A 22157-nucleotide genomic window follows, 5' to 3' on the forward strand; every position below is an offset into this window, starting at 1 on the left:
TCAGTTTAGAACGAGTCATCTTGGGCTCCTGTGAGACAGAGAGAGAAATGTGTGAGCTTAAAGGGGTCATATGACGCTTTGGTAACACTTTATAATAACGTTCAGTTGTAAGTAATTTATAAGTGGTTAGTTAATGATGAACTAATCATTTACAAAACATTCATAAATGATTAGCAAGTGATATACTAACATTTTATGTATGTTTTGTAAATTCCGTTACAAGTCATTTACAAGTGATTAATGATTAACTAATTATTTACGAAACGACTATGACTATGACATGACTTACCGATGCTTTTTAATGTTCTACTTTTCCTGTAGTGTTTAATGTATCTGTTTGTGCATGTATACGATCTGCAAAGTTACAAAGCTCATGGTCTCCCACAAAGGGATTTATTCAATCTAACAGAGAACACTAATCCACACCTGCCTCGAAGTCCAGATATTACTTCCTCAAACTTACACATCACATAGTAAAATATCAGCATAATGCCCACCCAAAGGCATATACAAAGAAAGGTTTCAGTCAATTGAAGTGTTGTTGTCATGTCGTGGAGACGCTGTGAGTTTGGCTGCGAAAGCAAACCCCTTTTTTGCTTTCAGAGGTTAATCAGAGGTTAAGATTTATTTATAAAGCTGTTCCTGGGCAGTACAAACAAAAGGTTTGTTTGTGCACAGCGCATTTTCTTGAGGTGTTTGGCCAATCACAACGCACAGGGTCAGCTGGCCAATCAGAGCACTCCGAGCTTATAGGAAAGAGAGGCTTTGTAGAAATCAGCATGTTTCAGACAGACCGGGAATAGAGGAGCTACAATAATGTAAAGTATGCGAAAAATAATGTGTAATAATCTATTCCAATAAACCCAATAATCAAAATAATATTTTTTTAAAGTAGTATCTAATGCCCCTTTTAAAAACTGCCAACCACTTTCTAGCAGAGCAGTTGATTAAAAAACATCTATACTTACAAACACAGGAATGGGTTCAGTATCACTGATAGCTGCTTTCATCATGGCAAGACCACGAAACGAGCGGTTTGTGTGAGAAAACGAACAGTATTTATATCGTTTTTACCTCTTATACACAGCCATGTCCGAGTGATCTGATCTGACGTGTGCGCAGACTGGTGCATAGATATATACACTAGATGTCGCCTTAAAGACATTCGTTCCAATGAACTGCTGTAGACAAGGCGACATCTAGTGTGTATATATCTATGCACCAGTCTGCGCACACGTCAGATCAGATCACTCGGACATGGCTGCGTATAAGTGGTAAAAACGATATAAATACTGTTCGTTTTCTCACACAAACCGCTCGTTTCGTGTCTTAGGCCATCAATGTGTACTTACGATGGGGAATTGTTTAATTTGGACGACGGGGAATTGTTTTAATTTGGACTCTGTGCTTGTGTTTTGAGACAGTGACCATAGACCTGCATTATATGACTGACAGACAAGAACGGTTTGACCTAAAAATATCAAAATTGAAACTACTGGATGCCCTTGAGGTAAGCTAAAACATACCAAAAATTTATTTCAAAGTGAACTATCCCTTTAAGGTCCAATTCTCACTATTAACTATGACTTTTGCCTCAATAAACTCCTGATTACTGCTTATTAATAGTTAGTAAGGTAGTTGTTAAGCTTCGGTATTGGGTGATTAATGGATGTAGAATATGATCATGCAGAATAAGGCATTAACCCTTTAGACCCGGCTGTGTCGTCGCCGACACACACCAGCAAGCTGTATTCATTTGACCGTAACTCTTCAACCGTTTGTACTATCAAAACCATTCAAATTGCCCCTGACAGTAGACAACATACGGCTCATTACGGTAATGTCATGCTTTCCGTCTGCAAATGACAGCAGATTTCAGGCAGAGCGGGAAGGAAGGATTTGAACAGAGAGATACGAGTGCGGCAGGTTAGAGTGTGTAGGATTGCATAAAATAATAAAAGAAACAAACAAATACACGGCGAAAGAAGTGTTAGAGAGCAGAAGAGGGGATTGGGATGACACTTGGATGGCCGTTACTCTTTCGCGTATCTAAGCATGTAGTGTGTGCGTGTGTGTGTGTGTGTGTGTGCGTGTGTGTGTGTGTGCGTGTGTGTGTGTGTGTGTGTGTGTGTGTGTGTGTGTGTGTGTGTGTGTGTGTGTGTGTGTGTGTGTGTGAAAAAAAGTGTCCTAAATGAGAACTGTGCAACCCAATGTCACAAAAAAGACTTGAATATATGTATTATAGTTCATTTTTCAACTTTGAAGTGTTAGTTTCTTTCGTTCATGATTTTTTCTGTTATTTTCGAAATAAAAATCAGTAAATTTATTCTCGTTTTTTTTTTTTTTTTGTCTATTTAAATTCTATTTACAAACTCACCACACACACAATAATGGTCAATAACTGTAATTTGTTGAAAGCTTATCTTTTTCTGAAAAAGATGACACCTTGCACATGAAGATAGCACAATGTTTTAGCATTGTACAGTAAAAAAAATCCAAATATGTGAAAAACACCTATTTTAGCTTCAGGTACTAAAGGGTTAATATGTGCTTTATAAGTACTAATAAACAGCCAATATGCTACTAATATGCATGCTAATACTAGTTAATAGTGATAATTGGACCTTAAACTGAATTGTTTCTTATCTCAAGGGATGTCAGGGTGAGTTATGAGCGGCCCTGTCTCGGCTAGCGTCCCGTTATAGTTCTGGCTCTGCTCTCTTACATGCTGCAGTATGAGAGGCACTTTGGTTCCTGGGATCCTCCGCTGGTCTTGATCCAGGAGCGTAGAGAGAGGAACACCAAACAAACCCGACTCTACGGATGACACAACAAGATTTCTTATTCAGCTGCATAAACATAGCATTCAGAACTAGTCTGACCAACTAGCAGTTAGACGAGGGATAATCAGTTCATATTCGAGTCACACAGCTTTTCTCATGTTTCCTACACACATATCAGAGGCACTGACCTCTCACTTTGACCTTGAGAGCTTTATGGCCTTCACCTCGATTCCACACGTGTCGAACAGAGCGCTCATCTCGATAAGGACCAGTCTGCGAACTTTCTTCATGTCCTCAGCGGAGAGATCGCCTACTTTAGTCTGTCCCGTCTTATCCTGAGACACTCGGAAATCCTGCGACAGGCCGAAAGAGGAGCGAGAGAACGAGTGAATGAAGGGATGCAGTAGAAACATGCCTCGGCCCCTCATTTAGCGGGATCATCCATCACTGACGACACATGATTTGAGGAATCATTAATGTCTGGAGCACAAACACTACAGGACGACATCTTTAAGACTTAAAGGATTAGTTCACTTCAGAATTAATATTTCCTGATCATTTACTCTCCCCCACGTCATCCATGATGTTCATGTCTTTCTTTCTTCAGTCGAAAAGAAATGAAGGTTTTTGAGTAAAACGTTCCAGGATTGTTCTCCATATAGTGTCTTCAATGGGGTCCAACGGGTCGAAGGTCCAGATGTGAGTTTCAGTGCAGCTTCAAAGTCTCGACACGATCCAGCCGAGGAATAAGAGTCTTATCTAGACAAACCAGTGGACATTTTATATAAACATTTATATAACAAAAATAAATATTTATATACTTCTTAACCACAAATGCTGGTCTCGCACTAGCTCTGCGATGCGACACACATTACGTAATCACTCTTATTCCTCGGCTGGATCGTGTCGAGACTTTGAAGCTGCACTGAAACTCACATCTGGACCTTCGACCCGTTGGACCCCATTGAAGACACTATATGGAGAACAATCCTGGAATGTTTTCCTCAAAAACCTTCATTTCTTTTCGACTGAAGAAAGAAAGACATGAACATCTTGGATAACGTGGGGTGGGGGGGGGGGGGGGGTGGTGGAATAAATGATCAGGAAAATTACATTTCTTAAATTCCTTTAATACTAGTGTTAGTGTTCAGATCGTAGAAGTAAATATAACAGTAATAGTGATTTTTGAAAAGGGAAGAGATGCAGTTCCACAGACTGACCAGCAGAGGTCACTTTCACTCACTAAGAGCACAGATGCACATGAGTGGATTTAAATCTTTAACTTGACATTTTTGCAATCTAAAAATATAATATATAAACTTTATCCTCAAGCAACCAGTCAGAGTGAGTTGCACTGGTCCAGTACACTCACACACACACACACACGCGCTTGACTCACGGGTAACCTGTCGTCGGCCTCGCTCTGGGGCTGGGTAACCTTTAACCCTTCTTTGTAGATAAGCGCTTGCTCGGAGAACGACACCTCCAGGTTAATGTCCGTCTCGGCGTCAGCTCCGCCCCCGGGAACATCAGGCCCCGCCCCGTTACCTAACCAAACCATAAACACACAATAACATTTCATGCTGTGTGTGTGAAACTATGACAAACATTTATGGGCAAAAACACACGGGTGCAGATGTGCTGGCGTCCTCGAGTGACACTTCAGTGATCTCACGTCACTCTTTGCTGATTAAACTAAATCAGGCTAGTCAGAGTCCAGCAATCAAACATGTCATTATTTGGCAGTCGTTGTTTTACCAACTTTACCACAGTGACGATGTCCTGATGGGTTAAACAGGTGATGTCTGATTACAGCGTCTCACACCTGTAACTGTGAAAGAGTGCTGCGTTTAACCCTGCATTAGTAGTGTCAAAAAAGCAGAGCTAGAACGTCACGGCGAGTTGTTTAGCGACAGACAACAACCAATCATTAACTCAATAGTGTCTCGTGCGCTATTTTAAGTCGGACAGATATTCACATGCTCTGATTAGATTCAGGAACGATGGGAAACGCCTTCAGTGATGAATTATAAAGTCCTAGAAAAACATTATAATTTTCTCCTGTTTTCCTTCTATTTGTGTTAGCATGTTTCAGATGATTTAAGACTCAAGCTGACTTTTACACGCAGCATTTTCCATAGATCTGAAACAAGTTGTGTCCTCAACCGATGTTATTAACATTGTCAATAAGTACAGTACAGGCCAAAAGTTTGGGGTCAGGACGATTTTTTATGTTTTTAAAAGAAGTCTCTTCTGCTCACCAAGGCTGCATTTATTTGATTAAAAATACAAACAAAAACAGTAATATTGTGAAATATTATTCCAGTGTAAATCAGCTGTTTTCTATGTGAATATACAGTAAAGTGTAATTTATTCCTGTGATCAAAGCTGAATGTTCAGCATCATTACTCCAGTCTTCAGTGTCACATGATCCTTCAGAAATCACTCTAATATGATGATTTGATGATCAAGAAACATTTATGATTATCATCAATATTGAAAACAGTTTTTTACATTATTATTTCATGATTCTATGATGAATAGAAAGTTCAAAAGAACAGCATTAATCTGAGATCTAAAGCTTTTGTAACATTAAACACGACCGGTCAAAAGTTTGGGGTCAGTAAGAATTGTAATTTTATTTTTGGGGGAAATAAATAAAATAAATCAATACTTTTATTCATCAAGGATGAGTTAAACTGATCAAAAGTTACAGTAAAGACATTTATAATGTTAGAAAATATTCTATTTTAAATAAATGCTGTTCTTTTGAACTTTCTATTCATCAAAGAATTTTGAAAAAAAATGTGTACACAACTGTTATCAACACTGATAATAATAATGAATGTTTCTTGAGCATCAAATCATCATATTAGAGTGATTTGTGAAGGATCATGTGACACTGAAGACTGGAGTAATGATGCTGAAAATTCAGCTTTGATCACAGGAATAAATTACATTTTAAAATATATTAAAAATAGAAAACAGTCATTTAAAATTGTCATAATATTTCACAATAATACAGTTTTTTATCAAATAAATGCAGCCTTGGTGAGCAGAAGAGACTTCTTTTAAAAACATTACAAATCTTACTGACCCCAAACTTTTGGCCTGTACTGTATATTAACCCAATGTTTACAAACGTAGAGTGAAATCTCTCCACCTGACAGCCAGGACTGAACCAGGGTAAAGTATGAACGCTGTAAAACAAGATAGCCCAGCACTAAAAATGACTTTCAAAATTCTCATACGCTTACGAGAAATGACTTTACAGCACCTCTGTCGTGTTTATTTCCACTGGTCTACTGGCGATTACATTCAGAAAAAAAAATCCTTTATAATCTGCATGTACAGGAGTGTGTGATTAGACACAATGTTACGTTTTATATAAAGCAAAATGTTTCATTTTAGTTACGCTGAACGTTACATTTCTTTCAAGAAGACAAAAGGAATGGATTTTCCAGCATTTTTGTGAGTGTGTGTGTGTATGTGTGTGAGTGTGTGTGTGTGTGTGTGTGGGGATGTGTGTGTGTGGGGATGTGTGTGTGTGGGGATGTGTGTGTGTGGGGATGTGTGTGTGTGGGGATGTGTGTGTGTGGGGATGTGTGTGTGTGTGAGTGAGTGAGTGAGTGAGTGAGTGAGTGAGTGAGTGAGTGAGTGAGTGAGTGAGTGAGTGAGTGAGTGAGTGAGTGAGTGAGTGAGTGAGTGAGTGAGTGAGTGAGTGAGTGAGTGAGGATGTGTGTGTGTGGGGATGTGTGTGTGTGTGAGTGAGTGAGTGAGTGAGTGAGTGAGTGAGTGAGTGAGTGAGTGAGTGAGTGAGTGAGTGAGTGAGTGAGTGAGTGAGTGAGTGAGTGAGTGAGTGAGTGAGTGAGTGAGTGAGTGAGTGAGTGAGTGAGTGAGTGAGTGAGTGAGTGAGTGAGTGAGTGAGTGAGTGAGTGAGTGAGTGAGTGAGTGAGTGAGTGAGTGAGTGAGTGAGTGAGTGAGTGAGTGAGTGAGTGAGTGTGTGTGTGTGTGTGTGTGTGTGTGTGTGTGTGTGTGTGTGTGTGTGTGTGTGTGTGTGTGTGTGTGTGTGTGTGTGTGTGAGTGTGTGTGTGTGTGTGTGTGTGTGTGTGTATGTGTGTGTGTGGGGATGTGTGTGTGTGTTGGGATGTGTGTGTGTGTGTGTGTGTGTATGTTGCTGTCTTTGTCATCTCGACTCCCTCTGCCCTGAAGTTAAATGTTAAAGGCATTTTGAAATGAAACACAAGCTTTAACTCATGACACATACCCATTCCTTCCACTTCCAGTTTACTGCTCCCACTTCTGTGTGTGGATTCGGCCTCATCCTGCTTTGTCAGAAAAAGAGTGACGAACAACAAAGAAAATGAAGCAAACTGTTAGCATGCGTGGTGTTGTGTTCAAAACAAACTCGTTCATCAATATATGTGCAGTAAACACAGGGATCCAGAAGTGTACGACCCCAGATCCGGCATTTTCAGGGGAATAACGCAGTCAGTGAATCAGCGGCATGATCATGTGACTCTTTCTATCAGAGATTGGAGCAAGTCACATGTTCAAGACACCAAGCAAGTCGAGTCAATTCAGCGGCTAATGAATATTTATCTATTATAACACTTATTATAACAACAATTATAAGAGCTGAAGGTAAAACAGTTGACAGGTATGATGCATAAACATGAATTAGTTTTATAGTAAATGTCGTATTGTTAGGTTTATGTTTGTATGTTCTTGTGTTCCCTATGTTCCTACTTCTCCTTTGTCATGGAAGTGCATCATCGTACAATCACACAGACATTTTGTTTATCAACGGATGTCGCAATTTCAGTTGTTAGAAAGTCACTGTCGAATCATGCAGTTCAAATCCAAGTTGAGTCTCGAGTCATTGTTATTTTTAAGTCACATGTCCTTAAATTTGCCACTCGAGTCACGAGTCCCCCACCTCTGCTCTCTTCAGACGGTCACATGATCTCGCTGGCGTGTGGATCTTCTCAGAGAACATGATCATCAGGCTTTGTTCATGTCGCTCCATTCTCACATTCACTCAGATCGTTTCATTTTAAGATATGCTGCATTTTCTCACTAGTTTGTGTCTTCACCGTATAAGGTCTACGTTTTTGTTAGTTTGGTTAATTTCCAGTGGCAGTTCTGCTTCAGTGAACGCATCTGTGGCATTGCTTGATTAAATAAACGTGTTCATGAGCTGTTTCCATTACTTTTTAAAGGGGTGGTTGATTATGATTTCACTTTTCTAACTTTAGTTAGTGTGTAATGTTGCTGTTTGAGCATAAACAACATCTGCAAAGTTACGACGCTCAAAGTTCAAAGCAAAGGGAGATATTTGCTTTTACAGAAATTGCTTTTTAAGGACTACAACAAACGGCTGGTAGAGACTACACAAGCTTCCTCCCGGGTTAGTGACATCACCAACACTAGAATTTGCATAACCCCACCCCCTGACACGATTTATAGATTATCAAGAAAGAATATGCTAATCAGTGACTAGAAGATACTATGCATAAGCTACATAAATTCATCTACTAATCATTCAGAAATGTCCTGTTGCTTCTACATGTTGTCACTTCTTCTTGAGTCTCTCCATCATTGTCTGACTCCGGTTTGAACATAAAAGGCTAAACGTTTTTGAAATTTGCAGTGCATGTGTGTGTGAGGTAAAAGGACACAAGCTCTTGAAGCTCCGCCCCCTGTGCCGGGAGCAGCAGCTCATTTGCATTTAAAGGAACAAGCACAAAAACTGTGCGTTTTTTCTCACCCTCAAGAAGTGACAACTTTAACATGCTATATAATATATCTGTGGGGTATTTTGAGCTAAAACTTCTCACACACACTCTGGGGACATCAGAGACTTATTTTACATCTTGTGAGAAAGGCATTATACCACCCCTTTAATATGGATTATTTAGCGCAGCGTCCAGCAGAAACATAAATCACCGCTTATGGCTTTCCTTAATAAACTACTCTAAACGGCACAATAAGTGACGTCGGTGGTTCATCGCAGATCCTTCAAACTGGAATTTTCTCAGTTATTCATTACACTTTGCTGAAATGTTTATTAATAACTACTGTGTAATTGGTGACACTGTTAACAGCCTGTAAAAAAAAATGTCAGAAAGCTCTGCTCAGTAGTTGGACGTCCTGCATGAACTTCATCCTGAAGCTTTATCACATGTCAATGCTTTAGACTGGATAAACCCATGTGGGAGAAGAATAAACAGGCAGACTGGTCTTTAATAACCACAGGACAGTGGCACACTGATCTTACATTTACCCCAGTCAAGCCAATCATTGGTTGGTAACTGGTTTATGCATCTAACGGAGATAAGAAAAAAGCTCTTCATCATTTACACTAGTGCAAGTTACATTTTTCTTTAAATGTTGCTATTTGAGCATGAAAACGAGAGTTATTCTCTATATCAGTGTTTCTGAAACGCCTCTATTGTAGTCTTTTCTTCCGGGAACGAACACGCCACAATATTCCTCATTATAATAATTAATACGGAGAATAAAGGGGCGGGGCCTGTTTTAGTCAGCTAGTAGTGTGTTAAACTGGTAAGAGGCGGGACATTTCCCAAACACACTCGAAGCTCTCGACCAATCACAACACACTGCTCCAGCCGACCAATCAGAGCACAGTGTGCTTTTCAGAAGAAGGGGCTTCATAGAGACAGGAACTAAACAGAGCGTTACTGACAGACTGGGAAGAGAGGAGCCGCAACAATGGAGAATATGAGGAAAATAATCAACATTCAAGCAGGAAAACCTGTGGTCATACTGTAGATGCTGTTCAGAAAGCTAAATTACATTGAAACCGGAATGCGTTCATATATCTTTGTTCTAGACGGATGGTCATTCATTCACACATGACCTCCTGTATTAGGGGCAGGAACAGCACTAGTGTGCAGCGTTTTCTTACTTTACTTTGTGAATCCGGTGATGGTTTAAAGATCTCTCGGACATCTGGGACAGTATATGGTTTGTTCCGCTTGCGTAGCGTCTGTTTGAGCGTTTCCACGCGCCTCTCCACGGCGGCCGCTTGCGTTCGGGTCAGAGTCGACAGCAGAGCGATGCTGTCCTCACCGCCTGAAGCCGATTCGTCGAACAGCGTCGCTAGCCCCGCCTCCATCAGCCACGCCTCCTCCTGCTCCCCCTCTGCAGGACAGAAGAGAAGAAGATAAGCCTGGACCAAGTGCTGGAAAGTGATGCTAAAGCGTCTCGATCGCCCCCTGGTGGCTGGTCCCAGTATAGCTCATAAACCCTGCCCTCCTCATGAAGTCTAATGGACGTGAGGCAAACTAAATCAAATTACACTTCAAAAAAATGTTTTCCAAAGATGTTTTCTAACATTTTAGATTATTTTTAAGGACCCCCATTAGTATGCCAGTAGTATGCCTGATCTAAATCTGTTCTCGCGACAACTTGCAGCTAACGTGAGCTGTTTTAGTGTTATAATGTGGTAGCTTTATGTAGAATGCTAAATCCCGCTGCTATATAAAAGGTAAGATTAAATTAAATTGTATATTGTATATGTAAATTGTATATATATTCTATAGCTAATATTTAAAATCTCAAGTTGCGTCAATAGCAGAGGAGAAAGACCGCGAAATTTAAAAATACGACTGTTATTGTGTCACGAAATGTAGTTTTAAGAGTTTCTCAGTCGAGAATGTAGTTGTTTGAAGCTCAAATATGTTGTTTATTAAAACATTTTTTAAAAACACTAACAACGAGAAATGTTTAATTTCACAATCTATAGCTTCGGTTAAATACTAGTATATGAAACATATAAGTTAAAATACATTAATGATTCGTTATTTTGTATGATTTGTAACCAGGCACTAAAGCGATTACCCATAAAACGTGCTTTGAACCAATCGGATTGCTTGGGTCCTAAGCTCGGACTCATCTCTTCAGTAGGACTCATTTGTTCACCACACTGGCTTCACTTTTCTACAATGGAAGAGAGTGAAGGAGCGTCGTCCATCTTCTTTTACAGTCTATATGGCCTGGAGATCTCTGACACCGAGTGAAATACAGCCAGGTGTTCTGGGATTCATGTTGACACACTCTATCAGCTGAACTAAAGGCCATCATTCTTGTTATTTTCCTCAGTGATTTAACACCTTTTATGAATCACACAGGATAAATGACATATATGTGTCACAATGTGTTATGTTCATCACAGCCGTGGTGAGGAGGAAGACGTTAATTTAGCTCTGAGAGGAAACAGAAGTATCTTCCTCTTCCGGTAACTTCACAATGCAGACGCTCACAGGAGTTGAGGAAGTCACAGTTTGCGGTTCCTTTCGGGGCCAAACAATTCCTGCTGATCGTACACCACGATCTCCGTCTGTGGTTTTAATTGTGGGTTCTTCCTGTAAGATACGCCTATTGTCCTTAAACATGGAGGAATATAAACAAACAATGCCACAAATACACTGCCTTGAGCAACAAAAAAAACAATGTAAAACGTAGAATATATTAAACACGTCGCTGTGTGCTGGAGTCAAATCATGACAAATTGAAAGAATTTTAGAAAATGTTAACTTGTGGTATGACATTTAGACAATGTGAATGCTCTATTTCTATTTTTAAAATGACAGATCTAATTTCAGTCCATCTAATTTTGAAATGCACATCATCTCAGAGCCCACAACACGACTGCTCTCTATGCTGGTCAAGATTTCTAAGACGTTTTACGGCCTTCTATTTAAAGGTAAAAGAGAATGTAAGACATTTAAATGTGTGGTTGATTATGATTTCACTTTTCTAACTCTAGTTAGTGTGTAATGTTGCTGTTTGAGCATAAACAACATCTGCAAAGTTACAACGCTCAAAGTTCAGAGCAAAGGGAGATATTTGCTTTTAAAGAAATCGCTTTTTAAGGACTACAACAAACGGCTGGTAGAGACTACACGAGCTTCCTCACGGGTTAGTGACATCACTAACCCTAAAATTTGCATAAACCCCGCCCCCGGGAACATGATTTATAGATTATCAAGACAGAATATGCTAATCAATGACTAGAAGATAACTACACATAAGCTACATAAATTCATCAACTAACCATTCAGAAATGTCCTGTTGCTTCTACATGTTGTCACTTCTTCTTGAGTCTCTCCATAATTGTCTGAATCCGGATTGAACATAAAAGGCTAAACGTTTTTTACATTTTCAGTGCATGTGTGTGTGTGAGTGCAAGCTATTGAAGCTCCGCCCCCTGTGCTGGGAGCCGCAGCTCATTTGCATTTAAAGGAACCGACACAAAACGGTGCGTTTTTGCTCACCCTCAAAAAGTGACAACTTTAACATGCTATATAAAAATATCTGTGGGGTATTTTGAGCTAAAACTTCTCACATGTCTGGGGACATCAGAGACTTATTTTACATCTTGTGAAAAGGGCATTATACCACCCCTTTAATATGACGTTCAACACTTCCCCAGGATCCAGGGACCGGCTGGCAGTGTTCACGTGTGCCAGCAGTCTGGCAGAAGCGCAAGTGCAAGTCATGTTTTAATCTTGCTTCGCATAGCATGCTGAACTCAGCAGAAAATATGTTGAAAATGTACAAGAACCCATTTGTCATCACAATATTTTGCAATAAAGACTTTTACGTTGGAGCTTAGCAACACAAAATAATGTTGTGAATGACTCACCAAGGGTTTGAACAAGATCTGTCGAGTTTAATCCACAAACAGAGGCTCAGAAACACAGACTGAATCCAGACGATTTAAGTTAACTCAATTCAAACTAATTTCAGAAACTTCCCCAGCTCAAATCTTTTATTTTGTTCATATGTTTTGCTGTGATAAATGATAAAGGGCAAAATATTAAATGTCATGAATTAATATTTATTGAATGTAATATTTCAGAGGGGAGTCAAAATGATCAATTTGACCTGAGATTTGGAGCCAAATCACAGCAGGGTAAAATGACTTTAGAAAGATGGCAACATCATTATTTTGTTTCTACACAGAGACTGGTAGGTCCGTTAGTGAAATCTGATGACTTCAGCAATCTTTGTTGCATTATATGCCAACAGTGACAGTACAAAAATGGGGAAACTTTTTAACCCCAAAGTCTGCATACCTATAACTCAAGAAGTGTTTAAGATATCTTAATATCCTTTTAGATATTGGTTCTTAATAAACTTTTCTCTTGGTATGTTCATTTTAAGGCCCAATATTGTTCATTTCCAGAGAAATGTGGATCTAAATGTGACTCCATGAGTAAATTGTTGAACTTTACCCATTTTCAATGGTCAAAAACCAGATGTGGGTCATTTTTCAAACAGCTGATACTTATTATATTTAAAGAGCAATGTCTGAAGGACAAATAATGCGCCCAAAACTGTAACCATTGGCATATAATGCAGCAAAAATAGCTAAAGTCAACAGATTTTACTAACAGACCTCAGTGTAAAAATAAAATAATGATGATGCGATCATTTGACAACAGACTTTGGTTCAGGCATTTCAGAATGAGCAAAACAACCTTTCCACATACTGTGAAACGAGATCGGTCCAATGGTTGGTCCAGTTATGGTCCAATGGTTGGTCCAGTTATGGTTCAGTTATGGTCCAATGGTTGGTCCAGTTATGGTCCAATGGTTGGTCCAGTTATGGTCCAATGGTTGGTCCAGTGGTTGGTCCAATGGTTGGTCCAGTTATGGGCCAGTGGTTGGTCCAGTTATGGTCCAGCTATGGTCCAATGGTTGGTCCAGTTATGGTCCAGTGGTTGGTCCAGTTATGATCCAGTTATGGTCCAATGGTTGGTCCATTTATGGTCCAGTTATGGTCCAATGGTTGGTCCAGTTATGGTCCAATGGTTGGTCCAGTTATGGTCCAGTGGTTGGTCCAGTTATGGTCCAGCTATGGTCTAATGGTTGGTCCAGTTATGGTCCATTGGTTGGTCCAGTTATGGTCCAATGGTTGGTCCATTTATGGTCCAGTTATGGTCCAATGGTTGGTCCAGTTATGGTCCAATGGTTGGTCCAGATATGGTCCAGTGGTTGGTCCAGTTATGGTCCAGTTATGGTCCAATGGTTGGTCCAGTTATGGTCCAGTGGTTGGTCCAGTTATGGTCCAATGGTTGGTCCAGTTATGGTCCAGTGGTTGGTCCGGTTATGGTCCAATGGTTGGTCCAGTTATGGTCCAGTTATGGTCCAGTGGTTGGTCCAGTTGTAAAGTCACATGACTTTTTTTATAATGCGCACCGAGGGATTTATTCGGTTCTCATCATAGTTTATGTGCATGTATTCTTATCTCAATTGAGCGCACAATTTTTTGAATTTATGCATTTCCATCCAGTGTTTTTTTTATGCGAGATCCCAAAGTTCACATAAAAATAGGCGGATGGAAACTTGGCTCGTGAGGACGTGGTTTGTCATCATTCTCAACACAGTATAGCTAATCCGCATTAACAATTATATAATTAAGCTCCTGGAACCCACTGTCCAGAGTTGAGTACATGTCACAGTGCTCAGTCGGGATGTCCTGTTAAGAGCATTCAGTGCTTTTCAGATACCAAATGCTTGGGAGTTTAACTTCTGCTTGGTCTTTAAAAATGACTGACATTAATTTAGTGATCAAATGTAGCACTCTTATGGAAATATGACAATATATTGTGATTAAAATTTTAAATCGGATTCATTTTCAAAATTGTTTATTGGTATAAATCAACATCTCAGGAAAATGTTATGGGGTTTCTAATCAAAATATGACTTTCTGTTACAGAACAGGGCACTGATGTCCACTGTAGAGGACTGTACATCAAGCATGTACATCATGTTTATCAGGCATTTTTGGGAGTGAATAGGGAAAGAAATTAAATAACAATATTCCTATGAAATATTAGATATTATTATGAAAATGTTGCCAACTATTACTCCCATTATTACACTTCTTTTTTCATTGCATGTTGCCCTAAGGACACATTGATAAGCAAATTAGATAGTGTATTGAATGGGAAAACCCATGTATGGCCATTTTACACACATATTGCATAAAATAAAATGGTAAAATCAATTCATTCAGTTTTATCTTTCATGGCATAGTTGAGAATCATCTTTAAAAAAAGTTTAGTTAAAAAAAAATCCTGAAACCTAAAAATTGATTGGTGAATGCAAAAAAAACTAAACATTGTTTAGTTTCAATGTCATGAAAAAATACTAAATAAAAAAGGACAATGGTGCAAGACTGCGTAGTGCTCTCACCGTCAGCCACCTTCAGCTGCTCGTCCTCCTGCGTCTCAGCGTCTCCACTGCGCTGGATGATCTCCAGCTCTTTAAAGTAGTCCACCATGACCTGCTCATCCAGAGAGTCCTGCGAGCTGCAGCGCTGGTACGGGGCCTTGCCGGGGCCCGACCCCGGGGCCGCCGCGGGGCCTTTGCTCCTCTGGACATTGTACTGACCGGTTTTGCGGCTGCATCGACACAGAGAAGAGACAGATGTCAAATAAACCAAATCATTAATGTTCAGACCTTGGGTGAAACCAAGCGGCAACCTTCATGTCTCGCTCTCGAAACCAGCACGAAAGTGACTTAAACTGCAGTTCATCGACTGGCCACTAGAGACCGGCTGCAAAAGAGAGTCAATCCCATAGACCTCCATGTTAAATTGCCCAACTTTACAGCAGAAAATAAATATGTTTACAGCCTGGTGCAAAAAGAGTTTTTGGTCTATAGCTAATTTAGCCCTTCATGACGACTGTGAGAGGGGTGATTTTTTTTTATAACTCATCCGTTTAAATTATATTAAGCCTTAAAGGGATACTCCACCGATTTTTCATATTAAACTATGTTATTCCCTTAACTAAGATGAGTCGATACATACCTCTCTCGTCTCAGTGCGTGTGCTCAACCGCTCTGTCTTGCGGCGAAACTTTGTTAGCACTTAGCTTAGCCCAGTTCATTCAATATGGGCCAAGCAGAGAAGCTACCAAACACCTCCACGTTTTCCCTATTTAAATACAGTTACTCGCGTAGTGTAACTCGACCTAGGACGGTGACCCAAAACAAAACGTTGCGCTTTTCTAAGCGTGTAAAATGGATAACTATATTGTATGGCGGAATACCATAGCAAGTGCTTGTAAGCACTTCGACTTGGCGCAGTAATATCTTCACTAGAGGGAGCGGGGCCGGTGAGAGGATTTTTCACGAGTGAAGATATTACTACGCCAAGTCGAAGTGCTTACAAGCACTTGCTATGGTATTCCGCCATACAATATAGTTATACATTTTACACGCTTAGAAAAGCGCAACGTTTTGTTTTGGGTCACCGTCCTAGGTCGAGTTACACTACGCGAGTAACTGTATTTAAATAGGGAAAACGTGGAGGTGTTTGGTAGCTTCTCTGCTTGGCCCATATTGAATGAACTGGGCTAAGCTAAGTGCTAACAAAGTTTCGCCGCAAGACAGAGCGGTTGAGCGCACGCACTGAGACGAGAGAGGTATGTATCAACTCGTCTTAGTTTAGGGAATAACATAGTTTAATATGAAAAAACGGTGGAGTATCCCTTTAAAGTTCTGCATAATTAAGGGCGTGGCCACTTGATTGACAGGTGGATTGCCGCTGATATCACTACTAGCCGTTTGTCTGCTGTGTGTTAGCGTCACGTCCCCTCAGCTAATCCGCCTCGCTGCACATTTTCGGTTATCCGGGAGTGACGTGTGGCCAAGATGGCGACGGCCGGCTCCGCCCACTTTGGGCTTCAAAAATGCTCTTCAGAAACCCATGGGTGACGTCACGGACACTACGCCCATATTTTTAGACAGTCTATGGGTGAAACCCAAACCTGTTCACAGTCAGCTCTCCAACACCAGTGACAGACAGCAGGGCTTCAACAAGAGCACTTCTCTGTTTGCACTGGACTCGCTCACTCAATCATCAGCGTCCGACAAGAGTTGAAGGGAAATGTATTTTTAATGAGGGAAATTGTGCCTATGAAAAGTCTTTATAATAATTGTGATGATTGATACTCACCACTCACTGAACTGAACACCAAGACTGCAAATTTCTATTATAAATCATTGGTAACACTTTAGTTAAGTGTATAATTCTCTCTATTAACGAAGTGCTTATTAGCATGCATATATCTAGGATATTGGCTGCTTATTAGTACTTATAAAGCACATATTAATGCCTTATTCTGCATCTCTTAAAGGGATAGTTCACCCAAAAATGAAAAATCTGTCATCATTTACTCTCCAAGTTATTCCAAACCTGTATGAGTTTTTTTTTTCTGCTGAACACAAAAGAAGATATTTTGAAGAATATACTTCAATATACAACACTACTAAGAAGTTTGACAGTGGAAACGGACGTTTTGGTGCGAGAAACCTTGACTAGAGGGACTCCAGGGGGCAAATGCTACAGAAGTGCCGAATAGGAGTCTGCTTTGAGTCTTTTCTTCTCATTGGATGCATGACACAGCAGGAATGAAGAGCTCCCGCTGCTTATCCTGCCAACGGGATCAGGACAGGAAGTCCCAAAAAAACAAGGAAATAAAGATGCTATTGTGAGGCTGATTGTTTGCCTGGTTTCTGGGTCAGGACGGGCACAGAGAGCTCTCTCAGACGCGGGATGAAGGTATAAATAAAAGCTCAAAGCTCAGCACTCTTCACTCCTGCTGGACATCCGAGACACTTGATGTCGGCAAGCGGTTTTCTGGCTCGGATCAGGCGTGTATCCAAAGATTTCAGTTCACTGAGGCTGTAATGGGGGCAGTCGCTGGAAAACGGTGATCAAGCAGAAAGTAGATCTTCAGTTTCTGGGTCACGGCTGCTTTAAGACTGAACCTGACGAAGGCCTTCGGGTCGAAACGTCGTACAGTCCAATAAAGTGACTCACTGGAAGCAGTAGTGGCAGTGCGCCGACTTCTCTTTACTCTCAAATCAAAGGGTTTGACCTTTTTTTTTAAAATAACATCACTGACCAGAAACTAGCAAATCATGTTTCAAGGCCGTTTCATAGAGAAGTAGTCCAGTCATTTCATGAAAAAAGGGTGAACAAACTGCAACAGAAGCAAACTCAACTGATTTTGTATCCTCAATATGTCCTGAGTAAGGGGGAAAAAAAGCCCAGAAGAATCCCAGTTTCGGGAAAGAAGTTTCGAAAAAGACCCAAATATAGTCTAACCTTTAGTTGAACTTTACCCATTTTCAATGGTCAAAAACCAAATGTGGGTCATTTTTCAAACAGCTGTAACTTATTATATTTAAAGAGCAATGTCTGAAGGACATATAATGCGCCCAAAACTGTAACCATTGGCATATAATGCAGCAAAAATAGATAAAGTCAACAGATTTTACTAACAAACCTCAGTGTAAAAAATTAAATTTAGTTTTAACCTTTAGATATCACCATGAAAATTACTGAGTTGATTACTTGCATCAAGACAAACAAAAAATGTATTACAAGTTTTTTTAAATGGTTTGTTAACATGGACAAATGGTGCATAATCTAATTACGTATGTGCTAATTTGCATAAATGCCACAACAGATCTAATCATTGGGTAAAGCCGGGTGAACATGTCTTGTTGAATCTTGTTGACACATAACAGTAAAATACTTAATGTTAAGGTCTGAATGGAACACATAGGCTACCCATGAGCATTAATACATAGAGTCAGGAAGAACCAGCCTTTATTAATTATTATTGCAGAGATGGGGTTTGGGGCTGGGTCCGTGGGACTGTTTCTGGGGGATTCACTTTTTATTTTGCCTACCTTTAGTCTTCTGCATTCTCCTTACCCTTGTCTCCTGTTCTTCCCTCAGACTCATCCCCCAGAAACAGTCCCACGGACCCAGCCCCAAACCCCATCTCTGCAGTAATAATTAATAAAGGCTGGTTTCTAAAGTACTTCTTCCTGACTCTATGCATTAATGCTCATGGGTAGCCTATGTGTTCCATTGAGACCTTAACATTAAGTATTTTAATGTTATGTGTCAACAAGATTCAACAAGACATGTTCACCTGGCTATACCCAATGTTTAGATCTGTTGTGGTATTTATGCAAATTAGCATACGTAATTAGATTATGCACCGTTTGTCCATGTTAACAAACCATTTCAAAAAACTTGTAATACATTTTTTGTTTGTCTTGATGTAAGTAATCAACTCAGTAATTTTCATGGTGATATCTAAAGGTTAAAATATTTACCCTATTCACGTGAGAAAGAGAATGTATAGGCGTATGAATAGGATATATTTGGGTCTTTTTCGAAACTTTCCCCTGATGGGATTCTTCTGGCTTTTTTTTTTCCTTACTCAGGACATATTGAGGATACAGAATCAGTTGAGTTTGATTCTGTTGCAATTTGTTCAAGGTTGACCCCCATTTTGGCTTAAAATGACTGGACTAAAGGACATGATTTGATGGGAGAACGAGTGTTTGATTGAGCATGTGATTGGATTTTGGTCTGTACTCTCAGAAGAGAAAGAAGTTCATTTCCATTGAGAATATCTGCTAAAAGCTGCTTAAGTCAACATTTAAGAGTACACTAGCATATGCCAACTAACACTTCTGACTTCACGGGGTCTTTAATATGAAGACACCACATCCAGCCAGAACAAATCAAACATTTACTCTTTAACAAATCGCCCTTCTTCGTCACGTTGGCTGAGGTGATTTGCATTTGCAGTCGGTCATACACACACAAGCAGCCAATAGTGGCATCTCAAACCATTCATAGCAAATACACGGCTCTCAAATGAAAAGGGGGAAAATCAACAACCTTTCCTCGGTCATAAACGCTGGCGTTCATGGTTTAGCTATTAACAAGGGTTCGTGTTGAGGGGAACCGGGGGAGTGAGCTCGTCTCTCGCTGGACTCGACGTGCTAAAGGTCAGGCTGAAACACAGCAGATAAAGAAAGAGAAAGGGTCAAGAGTCACATTGTTTTCTCATTTTGCATAGACAAACAAAAGAGGCAGTCTACAGCAGACAAAACACTGACACACTGTGTGTCCTCGCGGTGATGTGCGAGTACGGGACGGGCTGGTGGTGGTGGTTACAGAGTCCAGTCAAAGGGAGAAAAGCTATGTGGGAGTGGGAGCCGTTTCTATGATGAGCGGGAGTGTGGCGGAGGAATGCGGCGGCTTGGAGACGTGACGAGCTTAAACATGTGCCTTCATGTTACACTCCTGAGAGAGAAACACACTGAACCTGCATAATGTGATGCATTTCAAAGGGAAACAGAAATGGGATATGTAGGATCATGGGACTTATTGGGAACCAGTATTGTAGGGGTGTAGCGATACCCTCATGTCACGATTCAATACATATCACGAGACTCAACTCACGATACCATATTACTGCGATACTCCAAGATATATGATAAAAGGATAACAAAACAAAACAAAATTTTACTGTTGATTAAAATGCTAGATTTTGTGTTACATTGTGTGTGTAAATGAATAGTCTTGGACTTGGTGCTGAAACCCAAAGCACAGGGCAATAGAGACGCCAGAATAACAATATTCATGATTCTGAAGATGAAAATACTGAATTATTGTAGATGAATATGTTTGCACTCTGTCACTGACGACTAGATATATTTAAAATGGTGTAGGCCACTTTTTACTGCTAACATCAGACATTTGGCATTATGAACACGCAGCTCAACATAGAATTAATCCAACCTTATTTGATTAAAACTATATACAATTATACAGCGTTTTACGTTGGAATAAGCCTCGCCCTTTCACGCAGGGCAGCTTCACTGCTTAATTGATTTGCGCAGTATATTTTCAGCTGTCTGGGCTGACTTAAAAAAAAAAAAACAGCTCAAACATCCCCTCAACTTGAATTATTTAAAGGGATACTCCACTTTTTTTGGAAATAGGCTCATTTTACATCTCCCCCAGAGTTAAACAGTTGAGTTAGAACAAGACCATTAGCATCTCTCTCAAAAAAATGACCAAAGAGTTTCGATATTTTTCCTATATTTAAAACTTGACTAAGACCGACGGAAAATGTAAAGTTGCGATTTTCTAGGCTGATATGGCTAGGAACTATACTCTCATTCCTGCGTAATAATCAAGACACTTTGCTGCCGTACCATGAGTCCAGCAGGCGTAATGATATGAAGCAGCGCCTGAAAATAGGTCTAATAGGTTAGACAAACTTAGTCCCGGTCACGTTGGAAGTTACCGAGCTGGGGACTATTTTCAGGCGCTGTGTCATATCATTACGCCTGCTGGACTCATGGTACGGCAGCAAAGTGTCTTGATTATTACGCAGGAATGAGAGTATAGTTCCTAGCCATATCAGCCTAGAAAATCGCAACTTTACATTTTCCGTCGGTCTTAGTACCAAGGTTATAATCGTTAACGAAAACGAACGAAAAAACGAAAACTAGGTGGGAAAAAAAACATTGTCGTTAACTGAAATAAAAATAAAAACGAGGCATTACAAAAAAAACGATAACTAACTAAAACTGTAATGTGTGTTTGGCAAAACTAACTAAATGTCCTTAGTTTTCGTCTTTGTCAAGGTCTTTCATTAGTGTGTTAATGTCGACCCGAGAAGCGATTGCGCCTTCTTTAGAAAGTTAACTAGTCGTAAGTTTGAGGTAAAATGCACTTTTTGGTTGTGGTTGTCGATGTCAAAACACTATATAAGCTGTGATTCAAATATTAAATAATGTTATGTCATTTTTTTTACTTTTACACTGAATGTTTGCTGCTTCAATCCAGATGAGTAGGCCTAGGCTATTGACTGTATAGGGTAAATTTAGTATAGGGTGTGAAAATTGTACAGCTGTGGTATTTGTATAGGGTGTGAATTCTGTATAGAAGATGTGTAGATTTTTGGTACGGCGTGTGGATTTTGTAAAAGGAATTTCAATGGGGTGTGAATTTCTTTCTAAAATTGTATGATGTTTTTGTTGATTTATTATTACACAATACTTTTTCTGACCTTTTTGAATCTTGCCCCTGACAAATAACCCAAATTACAAAACAAAGACTAAAACTAATAAAAACTAAACATTTTCAAAAAACCCACTTTAAAAATGAATTAAAAACTAAACTGAATTTGAAAACAAAAAGTCAAAACGAAATAAAAATAAAAACTAATGAAAAATGCAAAACTATAATAACCCTGCTTAGTACACGATGTAACTACAGAAGAGTCAAGTTTTAAATATAGGAAAAATATCGAAACTCTTTGGTCATTTTTTTGAGAGAGATGCTAATGGTCTTGTTCGATTCAATGATCTATGCTAAGCTATGCTAAAAGTGGCACCGCCAGACCCGGAGATTGGTAGCCTGGGAAAACCCAGACAACTTCCGGCAAATTTAGATTTGCTCTGCAAGTAAGTCTGGCAAAGAGCTCATTCAAGGCCATTTCCATG

The 22157-nt window shown here is 39.8% G+C and overlaps 1 protein-coding gene and 1 long non-coding RNA gene across 2 annotated transcripts in view; both read right to left on the reverse strand.

The window, feature by feature from the left end:
- LOC309482593 overlaps window positions 1–22157 on the reverse strand; it is a 141527-nt gene that overhangs the window by 101800 nt on the left and 17570 nt on the right. The gene's annotated exons all lie outside the window — the stretch shown is intronic.
- Window positions 1–22157, reverse strand: part of arhgap18 (Rho GTPase activating protein 18) — a 40050-nt gene that overhangs the window by 5605 nt on the left and 12288 nt on the right. The window contains 7 exon segments of the mRNA XM_082147723.1: window positions 2651–2817; window positions 2972–2998; window positions 3001–3136; window positions 4183–4331; window positions 7051–7111; window positions 9715–9950; window positions 15015–15223. Of these exon segments, the coding sequence (XP_082003849.1) occupies window positions 2651–2817; window positions 2972–2998; window positions 3001–3136; window positions 4183–4331; window positions 7051–7111; window positions 9715–9950; window positions 15015–15223 (985 nt within the window).

This window comes from Leuciscus leuciscus (genome assembly GCF_965113295.1).
Source record: "Leuciscus leuciscus genome assembly, chromosome: 19".
Taxonomy (NCBI): Eukaryota; Metazoa; Chordata; class Actinopteri; order Cypriniformes; family Leuciscidae; genus Leuciscus; species Leuciscus leuciscus.